General features: G+C 40.4%; 1 protein-coding gene across 3 annotated transcripts in view; it reads left to right on the forward strand.

Annotated features, from left to right (window-relative positions):
- The window catches only part of wb (wing blister), a 73091-nt gene that overhangs the window by 52022 nt on the left and 7284 nt on the right, over positions 1-13785 (forward strand). For all 3 annotated transcript variants that reach the window (XM_070218309.1, XM_070218307.1, XM_017147383.3), the window contains 3 exons: positions 11210-12569; positions 12654-12909; positions 13380-13776. In XM_070218309.1, coding sequence (XP_070074410.1) covers positions 11210-12569; positions 12654-12909; positions 13380-13776 — 2013 coding nt within the window. The remainder of the gene's footprint in view (positions 1-11209; positions 12570-12653; positions 12910-13379; positions 13777-13785) is intronic.

The raw sequence follows: 13785 nt of genomic DNA on the forward strand, positions 1-13785 counted from the left end.
TAGGTAATTTCAAATTATTGTTTCGAAGAAATAAAATTGAAAGGATTGCTATAAGGAAATAAAGATGCGATGCCAGATTTTATAATGAGCCAAGGGATTACTTTGATTAGGTTATTTCCAATTATGAAAATAATAATTATTATTTATTATTTCAAAACTTAGGATTACATAAAACGAGTTTGAAACGTTTTTTCAAACTGTCAAAATTAAGAAAATATATTATTGTCTTTCTGCCAATTAGTTTTTCATCACTGAGTGATACGCAAAATATAAATAAATCCCATTAAGAAAATACAATCAACGGCTTGTCAAACATTTTTCTTATCATTTCCAAGTGTCAATATTTCAAATGTAATGCACAAATATTTTGATTGCAAGTTGTTTTCCACACTGGGTTGTTGTTAATGGTCAAGTATTCGGCAAGTTTGTGCTTCGAATAAGTTGACAGGCTCTCTACTAAATGAATATATGGAAACTTGTTCAAGAAATAGATTTTGCAAATGCAAAATCAATTGAGAAAATGTATAAATTCATTTTTCCACCAGCTGCTAAAATTTATTGATTTTCTTTTCCCAATTGATTTTTTTTGTTGGCTTTTGGCTTATCGAATCACTCAACAAATTTGCAAGCAAACCAAATTACACACTTTAAGTTGGTGTGGAAAAATAAAAGATATTTTTGCGGAGACTTTAGTGCGGCTACCGCGCTACCATTGATAGATTGTCCCTGGTGGTGGACACACATTTGGCGCCTGCCTGGCGTTCAATTAGCATTTTGGAGAGAGGTGCAGAGCAGCGCTTCCATGGCATCCCAGATCCAGCAGACATGGCCCCAAACCAGCACGAATCTGGCATTATGTGTATCGAACCGGAGGAAAACAGACGAGCCAGTTGTGGCTATCTCAGTCACAGCCTTTAGGCCATTTTTGGTTATTGGTGTGTAAAGTGGCGCCCAGCAGGAGGCTCTGATGACATTCTCCCCGCTTTTTGATCGGATGCCAAACGGGGCTTGTTCCATTTGCTATTCGAACGCCATTGAATATCGGCCTCTCTGACTGAACTCACAGAGGACAGATGCCCCAGCGAACTATGCAAATTTTTGACTTGCATGTGAATTGGAGGGTTCATCAATTATTCCCCACAGTTATGAATGATTTATTCAAATTTTGAATGCCATGAATTTGAGGTGGATTAATCAATCAACTGGTATTATATTGGGTAAATATTTTGCATTTAAATTGTTTAAAGTGACCTTTTATTTAGACAAGGATGTTTATAGTCTTTTTTAATTATAATTTTCGAAAAATCATTTTTTCTTATTTCTATGACCTAAATTATTTTACGGTCAGTGATTTACCGCACAACCACCCAGACTCCCTGTAGAGAATGAAAACCGCATCAGAATCTCACATAGTCATTAACATAAACCCATGTGCAGTCAGCAAACATAAAACGAAACAAAAATCAACTGGCTGGTTAGCAGCAGTAAATATTGACATTTTCAGAGTCTTAGATCTTCCAGCGCGACTCGAAAGACAGAAAGACTGCGACTGAAACACCTACATATGAACATTGGAGTTCGAGAGCATGGAACTGGCCAAGTCAAATCTTACATGTCGCGGGCAAAAAGGCAATTTTTTTTTTTTATTACAATGAAACGTGCCACACAAAACAAACAAACAATGCGCTCGCTAATTGCACATAAAGCCCGAAATCACAGAAGAAAAAAACCACAAAAAAAAAAACATAAACAGAAAACAGGAAAAAACAAAGACAAAATCGAGGGGTGGCCCAGGAAAAGAGGTTAGTTTTGGAACTGTAGAGAAATACTGTAACAAAACTTGTTGTTAGCAAAGCAAATGGACGGATAAACAACAAACCCTAACAACAAACAAGCAAATGAGCCGAATGACAAATGCAAGTGTCAATCTTGTCGGCTCAGACGCAATTTCAGTTCGACATTAAGCTGCCTTTTTAAGCCTACGGCAGTTGAGGTTGAAATTTGTTGAAATTTATGGATTAAAGTTCAATTGGTCGAGGGCCATTTGTTTGTGTGTGGTGCCTGAACTTGGCGTTGTGAAATTTTAGATTGGAAACCATTTGATTTACTATATTTTACCTTTTCAAAAATATTTATTTTTATATTTCTCACGAAACTTGAACCATTACGAAAAATAACTCCCACAATTAGTCACAAAAAACCGAATATTTTTAAATCCTAAATGGCAAAAAGCCAAGTTCAACAGCCTTAGCCAAAAATAATAGGAATTTTATCTCACAGCATTCATCTAACTCATAACAAAACATTAATTCCCTAACATTTAGCCACGTTTTCGAGTAGCCAGCTTCTGGGTGTTTGAAAACATTAAGGCAAAATATTGCGGCAGTTTTCAGACATTTTTTTCTTAACCGATTGCACGCCTGATAGTATTTATTATTCAATTTTCATTAAATCTGATTATGAAGAACTTGTTTCATGCTTTTTTTATTCGGCCCCCTTGCCAACGGCTGGGTAAATCGAAAAAATGCAGGCAAATTATTTTTCTGACGCTTAAATTAAGCATTAATTTTGCAACGGCAAAGACTCTCATAAATATCTTGGCGAAAATGTTTATAAAGGTGTTGCGACAGCGGAAAATGAAACGGAAAACCCGAAATACTTAAAGGTTTTTATCTACTTCAAGCTTGATTTATTGTTAAAATGTAAAATATTTGTCTAATTAGTAAACTATTCAAAGGGCGAAAATACAATAAATCAGTTTCCACTTAAAAGCCACGTTACAGACCGGAAATACGAAACCCAGGGCAGCTGCCTTTTGTGGTTTCTCCAAAGGGAATTGAGGTTAATCAGAGAGAAAATTAAAAAGTGGCTTAGGTAAATTTCACTATTTAATCTTTTCCATGGGGCACAAGTATTTAAAAATGTAGTTTACGAGCTCAAAAGTCTGTGGAGTATTTTCAGACCTCAGAGCTAAGTCACGTTTTTCATATTTATTTGGCAATTTCGATTTGAAAACAAATCTCCCACAACGTGTGCCAGGTTGTCTGAGGTCAGAGACGACCAACCAACCAACCGACCGGGTCCAAAAATGAAAAAACAGTGAAATCCCGCAGTATCAACACTCCTGCCTTGGCGCCTCTTCGGTCACTTTGATCTATGCACTTCAAATGAGTTTGTTGCCGTTGCCGTTTCAGTATCTGAATCTTTAGCTGTATCTGTATCTGTAGCTGTCTGTGCCTCTGTTATTGTTTGTGCCGATGCGTAAACAACGAAGCGTCGGCTTTAATGATACGGCAACTTTTTCTCCCATCTGAAGCAGGCAAGAAGTTGGCACACAACATGTGCTTGAGTTTGCTGAAAAGCCAGAGGGAACTAAAGGGAGATTCACTGAGGTGTTTGGGGGAAGGGAGTCTGAGACTCGGAGAAAGTGTCAGTCTGCGGAAATCTGGAGATTGAAGACGACATGTGCCACATCAAAATGGATCTTGGGGTTGATTAAATATTATATTCAAACATTTTATAATTTAAAGAAATGTGCCTAAAAAATAGTTATTATTTGTAATAAACATTTTTTTCAAAATTTAAAAAAGGTTTCAATACTGCATTTTTAACATACCGTTTTTAAAACATTTGTTTCGAAATTTCTGGTATTTCTGTAATATTTGGTATCTTTTTAGTATAACCATGTAGCACACAAGGCTTAACTTCCGACCTAATTACCCCAAGTAATTTCTCCCACCCTTCTAAATCTGACCTCAATCAACTTTGGTTACCGCTTCTAATGGCTTGAAACAAATTTGTGCGCTTAATTAAGCAATTCCAATTAAAATCAAAGATATTTCACTTGGATTACGCCCACCAAAGCGGCAACACCCACAAACACCCAACACCAAAAAAGAAAAAAATGCATAAAAGGAGAACTGAAACTCACATGTGTATTACTTCCAATAGACTTGTGTACTTTCGCCTATCAAAAGCTAAACGCAGTCAAAAGTTTAGCGCACTCAAATTGCATTTCCTGTCACTTGGTCTCGAGATCGCTTGACTGCTCCTGCCCCGAATTGGCCCCTTCTGCTCCTGCTCCTCTGCTCCTTCGCCATCCTCCTGCCCAGAGCTCTGGAAATGGGTGTGTTCACGTCTCTTGGGTCTCCGGATCTCCGATACACGGCTTTTGGGCTCTTGGCTCTGGGTTGCCTGGTTGCCTGGCTGTCTGGGGCGGTTCGCATGGCTACATGGGACATGCAAAGTTACCTGTATGTCAGCCCCAGTATGTGGGAGTGTCCATGGGCGTGTGTGTTTCCACAGGCTGGCGAAACAGCATCAAATTCAAACTCAACTTCAACACCAACACCAAAACCGGCATTAAACTGAGGCCAGTTACTGTTACATGACACACGGTGTCAAAATATGAACAGTAATCCAAACGATACAAAATATATTTGCACAAAACCGATTTAAATACCCTTGTTTGGGATTAGGGACCCTTATAATATTAATACTAATTGTACATTTTAATAGTAGAATTGAAATAGTATTTTTAACACAAAATTAGACCGTCGTTTTACTTTCACTGATATTATTTTTCCCATTTAAGAAAATACTTGCTTTACCGTTTCCAACTTTGTAGCCAATGTCTATCATATTAAAATTAATACAATCTTTTTAATTACCCAACTTTAACAAAGAGGTAGCCGCCCCTTCCACAAACCAGTAATCAAAAAAGAGTGTAGCTACATAAATGTGTTATTGGCTAATTGCAGTTGGATTTTAATTACAACTGGGCTGCACTTTCGGCTATTTTTAATTAACTTTTAAGGCCCGCACTTGAAACACCCTCATACGGAAGGCCTGTCGAACGAACTAATCCTTATCTTTATTAGCGACATGTATTTCTAATTTTAAAAGCCACAGCCATCAAATACTTAGGCCGCACTGAATGTCCAGACTCCTTGGGAATGGTTTTTTGTGTTGGCCAAAATGGAAAATTGCTGCTGGCCAAAAAAGTCGATATCGTGCAAAATTCATTGGTTTTATTTTGATCATTCCGTGTGGCGGAGGAGTCGTCGAAGGGGCGGCAAATAGTTTTGTTAATTGAAATAAAATTCAATTTGACATTTTTATGGCATGTGGAGATAGTTCGGCTAAATACGTGAGAAGCTGTTGGCGCAGATGCGAATTGCAAATCTGGAGTGTGAAAGTTGTTAGAAAGATGCAACCGGTCGTCGGTCGTTGGGATCGTTTCTTTACGATTCATTTACGATGTGCGATTGAAAAACACCCCGGGAAATCTGGAAAATCATATTCATTGATGTTTAATCGTTTTTCTTATTTATTCATCGTTGCAGCTTAATCCTTATGGCCTCGTATTTCTGTCGACCGATATGGTTTATACATATGTGGGCCTATAACGAACATTCAAAAAATGTTTATTCCATTTTTATGGCTTATTTAATTTTTTTCTTTCACCTAACTTAACAGCTGGATTTTTTGCGGTCATGTGGAGGTCTTAAGACAAGAGAGAACGCTATAGTCGGGTTGTTGTCCCGACTATCTAATACCCGTCACTCAGCTAAAGGGAGTGCGAACGCTGTGTCGGCTTGGTGTCCCGACTAATAATCGTAACTCAGCTAAAGGGAGTGCGAGGGAGATAGATATATAATTTTTGATTGCGTATAACTTTTTAATGAATGGTCCGATTTGAAAAATGTCTTCTACATTTCGATAGGTATAAATATACACAACAAAATTGCATATATACTTCTCGGAAATCTTTAAAGATGTGGGCGCAGGACCCATTTTAAAATCGTTAGTGGGCGATTGTGGGCGTTAGAGGGGGCGTGGCGCTCGGCTAAAATAAACTTGCGCTGCGTAGGAAGCCAAAGAATATGTGTGGGAAATCTCAACCTTCTAGCTTTTGTAGTTTCTGAGATCTCAGCGTTCATACAGACGGACAGACGGACAGACGGACAGACGGACAGACGGACAGACAGACAGACGGACAGACGGACATGGCTAGATCGACTCGGCTAGTGACCCTGATCAAGAATATATATACTTTATGGGGTCGGAAACGCTTCCTTCTAGCTGTTACATACTTTTGCACGAATCTAGTATACCCTTTTACTCTACGAGTAACGGGTATAACAAGTGGCAAGTGGCCATAACATTTATATGCTCGTACATATTTAATCCCCATATGCAAATTTGCCGATGCGGGCACAAATTTTCATGCGATAAACTTTGGTATTACCCACATGTAGGTTTTCCCCTACTCACAGTCGAGATTTTGCAATCCACAAAATATAGAGGCGGTCGGTCGTCAATCCGAGACGCTGTGACCTTTGCCAGTGCTTGTCAAACTATTCGCAAAATGATGGATTGGAGTTACGGCAAATGAATGGCACATTAATTTGCATTTAAATGTGCCAAAAATATTTCTCGCCATTTTCAGCATGTCATTGACTAATGAGCAAGCCGCCGAAAATATTGTAAATTACAAACGGCAAAAAGAAAACGTTTTTGCAACTGCAGGAAACATAAATAACAAGTCGCAGACGAAATAGATTGCCGTTTTGCTATAGGCACAGCAGCAGCACCACCAACTTGGATATGAAAAATATGAAAAACATTTTGCAAATGTCACATTCGCATGGCTATGAAAACCGATCTGGCAGCCGAATTTCAGGCGCACCCCGTTGGAAGCACCAATTTGTGTTATATATTTCAGTTTGAATTTAGTGTTGGTGGTTTTTCTTTAGGTTATTACAAAAATATCGAATTGTATTGTTTAAAATATTTGGAATATTTTATTATTAAGAGAAAATTAACTTGGAAATGATGTAGAATTTGAGCAAATATAATTTGAAAAAAAAGAGCATCTTAATGTCGCCTTTGTCACCTCTTTTATTTTCAGCTGTGCGTGCCAATTTATGCACATTAGTTTTTGAGTTAAAAATTCAAATCGGCTTTCGGCACATCATTTGAAGTGTCTTCGGTTCGAAAAGCTAGCGAATTATTTGCGCAAACACTTGGCAATCGTGCGCTTCAAGTGACTTTATTTATTTAGTTTTGTTTTATTGCTCTTTCTGCCGGTAGTCTTAAAAGATTTTGGTTGCCCACATGATTGTTTATATGGAAGTGATAAAAGGATGTTTAAAGTGAGGTTATAGGAATTTTTAGTTTCCACATGGTTATCATATGGATCTTGGGTTTTTTGAAGTGCCTAACAGAAATCTATGTATTTTATTTTCCAGTTATTTATTTTCCTTACTTGGAACATTTTTTTGATCAAAGCGCCAAGATTCTGAAAAAAGAATTTTCCCGCTTAAAACAATAGAAACCACAAGAAAATGTTCTTTTTCTGAGTAAATTTAAATCACTCTTAGATACATTTTTATATCTCAATCAATAAAGCTTCCGTTTCCGTTCATTTGGTTAAACGATACAGCCGCCATAATCTGCAACACGATTTCCCCATCTTGCCAATTTCAATTCGCAATGAAGTCAACAAAGCCAACACAGCTCAGATATTTATAAATTGCATACGCGATCGGGCCTAATGTGGCCACTTTAATAGACGCCGCCACTTATCGGGCGCCGTTGATCCAAACACCAAGAGCAAGACACTCGGAAACCATTTATTATAGCAAACAAAATGCTATAATTAATTTTTTCTATTATTTTCTCAAATACACCCCGTCATTATTAAGGAGTGGGGGCCACCAGAACGTGGCCAGTGAGGAGTCAAATACAATTTCCTGGCCAACTTAATACTCGATTAATTTACGACGGGCACGAAAACAATTGAGTTGGCCATTTCGGTGGAGAGGGCGGTGGCTAAAAGCGGCTGAGCGGCTGGGATTGCGACTATTATGACGTGCCGGGGCCGAGTTCGATCAAAGAAAGCATAAATAATGTCCCGACAGCCAGTCCGTTCGAAGTAGAGGAGTAGAACTGGTTCAGGATTTTGTTGGTGGCCCGTACCGAAATTTATGCAAACGGGTTAATTAACTAAGGCTGAAGAAAAGGAGGAGGAAAAAAAATAACGAAATTCGGAACGGCTTCAGCCGGGTGGTCCTCCCCCATCCCATGACTCCAATTACTCTCTCCTTCGTTTTAAATGTGGGTCAACAGTGGGCGGCTAACAAGCCAGCATAAGTTAGTTAACCGCTTTTGTATCCATCATTTTCGACATTTTAAATGTCATTTGGTGTATCAGTCAGTCAGTTGGTCAGTGAGTCAATCACTCAATTGAATGCAACTTATTCACTCACTCACTCACTCGTTCATTGATTCATTTATTTATGCAGTCAGTCAGCGAACGTGTTGCCAACAGATTTTTATCGCAGTTGCCTACAGACGCTTAATTGCCGCTTGATTACTTGTGGAAATATCGAAATTCAATCTCTATTACATTCGATTATTGATAGGCTCTTTTGGAAAACTATCAAGTATTTATTTATAGATAGCTCTTTAAATCCCAAATTTTAAAGTTAAACAATTTGAATTATTTTATTTATTCTTCGGAAATACGTTAAACTGAATATAGTGTATCTAAGATTAACTTACCGCCTTCCCGTGTTGATTTGATATTTATTATAATTGATTGCTATCCATCGTGAATTTTTTATCACAATACATTTCAAACATGCATTGCGCATACGCAATGGTGTCCCATAGTGCACTGGCTCGCTGGCTTACATAAATCATTTGATCAATATTTTGTCGTGTCGAGTGTAACACAAGGTATGTTGCCCACAAAACACGTGCTCCAAATTGAGGCTCAACAAGTGAGCTTTTAGCTCTTGCACTTTTTGCAGTCTTTTATTTTATTTTTTTGGTAGTGGTCAAATGCAAGAGACTTGGCAATTAAACTGTCAGTTCATTGGTATTTTCAGAATTATTAGTATTTGATTGTTAATTTATTGCATTGCCTTTGATTTGTGAGCGCGTTGAATGACCACTCGGCTTGGTTATTGGTAGTCGCATTGTGTATACGCCATGTTGTGCAGTGGAAATGACAAGCCCCGAAGGCCACAATCGAAGCGAGACTAATGGTGGTAGCTTGATTTGGTGCTTAGAAGATTAGATATGTATGTATAAAACTTAGGGATAAATCTCAATCATTCGCTAATTTTTCATGCCATTCCCAGCGGACAAGGCGAATGGCAATCCATCAATCAGAAACTATACCGCCCATGCAAATGTGAAGTGGAACCCTAAAATTTTACGCACATTCAAGTCGAAAACCGTTAAACGAACGGAAGTACTCTTAAGACGGCCCACACTCGAGATCTCTGACCACCGGTCCTCAGTCTAGCGATCGGCAGCCAGAAAAGCGAGATATAAATGAAGGGGAAAAATTAAACAGAAAACAAAAAACAAAAACAGAAAACAAACAAAACGTGCTCATTAATAAAAAATCAAGGAAAACAAAATTGTCAATAAAACCAAAGGCCCGAGAGACACTAACAACCTAACGACCAGAAGAAACCGACTCGAGAGGCCCACGCAATAAATCTCCAGTGGGTGTGCAAGTGACTCTCAAACTGTTGTGGCATGACAAACGCATTTTCAACTAAGGCATTTTCAGCTAGCAAATAGCAAAAAGCAATCGAGGAGCTGCTGCTGGCGAAGAGTCGTGATTCCCATTGTAAACTTTAATGACATCATTTGCCCAGGCGATACATCTGAATGGCGTCAGTTGATTGAACTTTTTATTGGTGGCTCCGGCTGAAGAAGAAGGAGTCGACTCGTCGTAGGCCTTTCTCTCGCCACTCATTTCATTCATGAAAATGCAAATCCCCCGAACGAACGCTGCCAAGCACTTGACAGCTGCACTATAGTCAGTCTTGAGTCTTCAAGTCTTCAGCAGTATGCCAAGTGCCTTAAGGCGCAGCTTCCTTCTCCCCGCGCCCCCAGAAAATCTTCAGAGACTACGGTGCAGCTTTGGAGTGGATCTACTATCACCTATCCTATCGTGTCGCGTGCTAAGCTTGTTCATATTTCCATACTTACATCGGGGGATACCCTATCGAATGGTCAGAGTCTTTACTGAATTCTGTGGAACCTGAAAGTATCAAAAAGTTTCTTGATCATTCCACTTCAATTACTTTTAAATATGTTAAAATATACCTATAGTTTATTATTCATATGAAATTGGTATCCAAATAAGATTTTACATCATCATAGATTTTTTATTATATTTTATCAAAATAGAGCATCAAATCTTCGTCATTTTTAGTATCCGTACTCTCATCCAATTTTGCATGCACTTTTTGCCTATATTTTAGCATTATTTTTTTTGTAGATCGTGCAATCAATTTGAAAAGTGTTTTTGCGTTGGTTTTACCGGATTTATGAATGAATTTATTTTTGTATATACTGCCTGCTCCTGCCTGTCCACATACTCATGTGCTTGGCAGACTTGTCTGGCTTGTTCCGACGTCGTCTCCCACAGTTTTTTTTTTCTTTTTCGGGGTCCAACGTCCGCTGGTCCGTCGTCGCATTTGTCGTTTGTCGCCCGAATAGGAAACCCAATGCAAAACTCAAATGTGGGCGGACTTTGGGGCGCTGCCTACGCGCAACCCACAAACCCACCAACTGGCTAGCGGGTCTGGTGGGTCTAGTGGATATAGTGGGTCTGTGCCCGCCACTTGGTGGCTGTTTAGGTGCAGTTAGTTGGGTGACAGTGACAGTGACGTAGTTGTGGCCCAGTAACCCAAGACGGGGATAGCTCACAGGAACGGAATTAATTGTTACTATCCGACATCCGTATTGATTTATTGATAATATGTCGATTTGTGGAAACTATTTTCTAAAAAATAGATTCTTAAATATTGAATATTTTTAAAATTATAACCTTAAAATTATTTAACCTTCGGTTAAAGCTAAGATTATATCTTGTATATTTTCAAGACAGGGAAAGCTCACAGGAAGGGAATTAGTTGTTACTATCTGAAGTGGAAGTTTTTAATAAAAAAGATTCTTAAATATTTAAATTTAAACTTAAATTTAACCTTCGGTTAAAGCTAAGATTATATCTTGTATACTTCCAAGACAGGGAAAGCTTACAGGAACGGGATTTATTGTTACTATCTGAAGTTAAAGTTATTTAATACAAAATATGCTTAAATATTAAATATTTTTTAAATTATTTAACCTCCAGTTAAAGCTAAGATTGTAATTTGTATCTCTCCTTCCATTCCAGAATGTCACTGCAGCAGCGTGGGATCCCTTTCCTCGGATTGTGACAAGCGAACCGGCCAATGCGCCTGCCTGGAAAATGTCACAGGAAGGAGATGCGACAAGTGCCGAGTGGGTCACTGGAATCTCACGGCGGGTGAGGGATGCCGGGATTGCCGCTGCGATCCGCACGGATCCCGGGGACACGAATGCAATCCGTGGACGGGTCAGTGCGACTGCAAGATCGGCGTGGGAGGTCAGCGCTGCAACGAGTGCACCGAGGGATTCTTTGGCTTCAGCATCGAGGGCTGCCAGCGGTGCTCGGCCTGCAGGTCCGAGGGTCAGGTGTGCGATCCGCACAACGGGCGCTGCATCTGCCCCAAGTTCACGCGTGGTCTGGGATGTGGACAGTGTGTTCCGGGCACCTGGGGCTGGCAGGCTCGCCTCGGCTGCCGGGAATGCGAGTGCGATCACATCGGCTCCATTGGCCAGCACTGCGGCACTGCCGATGGTCAGTGCCAGTGCCGTGAGGGATATGCGGGCAGGAACTGCGATAGCTGCGCCTTCGGCTACTTTGGCTATCCGGAGTGCCGGCGATGCGGCTGCGATCCGGAGGGTTCCTTCACCCAGTCGGATGGATCCATTGCCTGCGACTCGAACGGCCAGTGTCCGTGTAAATCCCTTGTGGTGGGTCTCAAGTGCGACACCTGCATGCAGAGCACCTTCGGACTGTCGACCCTCAATCCCGAGGGCTGCACCCGCTGCTTCTGCTTCGGTCGCTCCGGTGAGTGCGAGCAGAGTGACCTCTCCTGGGGTCACATTCGAATGGCGGAGTCCAGGAACCTCAGCGTCCAGCAGATAAGACCGCAGCATGTGCCCAGCTCGGATTACGAGTACATAGTGGTGGTGCAGACGGAGGGCACCAGTTTTCATCGCGAGGATGCGGAGATTCAGCGCATGAATGATCTGAGTTTGGTGCCCAAGTCCACGGGAAATGTATCCATCGGAGCCTATGGACAATTCTACCATCCTCTGTATTTCCAACTGCCACCTCAGTTCTACGGAGATCGGACCAACAGCTATGGGGGTTTTCTGTACTTCACCCTGATCACCGAGGGTGCCCACAAGCCCTTGGAGCGAAATGTCTTGGGTCAGTACCCACTGGTTCAGATACACGCCCATTCCAAGCTGCTGCTGGACTTTTACGAGTACGAGGAGTTCGAGTACTCCCTGAATGTGACCCATCGGGTGCCACTGCACGAGTCCTTCTGGAAGTACCACCACACCAGCCAGGCCGTGGATCGAAACACTCTGATGGCTGCCCTCCAGAACATTCGGCACATCTTTATTCGGGCCTTTGCCTTTGCCGATTTCCAGGAAGTTGTGTGAGTATATTTCTATACATAAATATGTTAGGTTTTTAAAAAGTTTATTCCTGATTTAATTTTTTTATTTCTTTCTTTTTTTAGCCTCCAGAATGTCCACATGGATGCTGCCATCTATATTCAGGGTTCTACCAATCTAATAGCCAAAGGAGTTGAGCGCTGTAAATGTCCCAAGCGCTTTGCTGGACTTTCATGTCAGGATCCCGGAAGATCCTTTTACAGGTGGCGCAACACAACCGTTGTGGAGAGTGTATTCATTGAGGATCTGATAGGAAGATCAGCGCCCTGCCATTGTAATGGTCGCAGCAGCGATTGCGATCGGGAAACGGGAATCTGTCAGGTAATTGCAACTTACTAAGTGATTTAAAGTAGACCTCTACATTATTTGATTCAATGAATTATTTTGAATTTTTTTGTTTTATGGGAATGAACTAATTTGAATTTTGAGTTAAATAGAATTGAATGAATTTTAATTTTGAGTTAAATAGAATTGAATGAATTTTAATTTTGATTTAAATCGAATGAAGGGCATGAATTACGAAATAATTCAACCGATATTCTCATTTAAATGAGAAAGGGCCATAATTTTGTGGTTCAATCTGCCTAAATTTAATACACTATGCAGCTAACATTGATATTTCAAAAATTTTCGACTATTTATTTTCAAAAGAAAGCACAAAAATGCTGAGAAATTTAAAAAAAATCTTACAAAAAATATTCATGTATTCATTCGGTTTGAAATGAATAAGAAAATAATTCAATTCAATTCAAATAGAAATTTAAACATATCTTATTTATCTTTTTCTTCAGAACTGTCGGGGCAACACTGGAGGTGATCACTGTCATCAATGTGCTGAGGGCTTCTACGGCGATCCTAACTCGGCACACGGCTGTCAGGCCTGTCCTTGCCCGGAGACCAACAGGAACTTTGCCCGGGGCTGCAATGTGTGGAACGGAGAAGTGAGTTGTGTCTGCAAACCGGGCTACACAGGAAGATTGTGTGAGCGGTGCCAGCCGGGTTACTTCGGAGATCCCATGAGATATCCCAACACTACTTGCCAGCCGTGCAACTGTCATCCGGATGGGATCCAAACCGAGGGCTGCGACATAGAGACGGGCAGATGCTACTGTCGCGAGGGAGTCACCGGTCTGAAGTGCAACAAGTGCCAGGCGGAACGTTACCATCTGGTGGATAACGGATGCAGGAGTAAGTCAA

The sequence above is a fragment of the Drosophila takahashii genome, chromosome 2L (genome assembly GCF_030179915.1).
Source record: "Drosophila takahashii strain IR98-3 E-12201 chromosome 2L, DtakHiC1v2, whole genome shotgun sequence".
Classification (NCBI taxonomy): domain Eukaryota; kingdom Metazoa; phylum Arthropoda; class Insecta; order Diptera; family Drosophilidae; genus Drosophila; species Drosophila takahashii.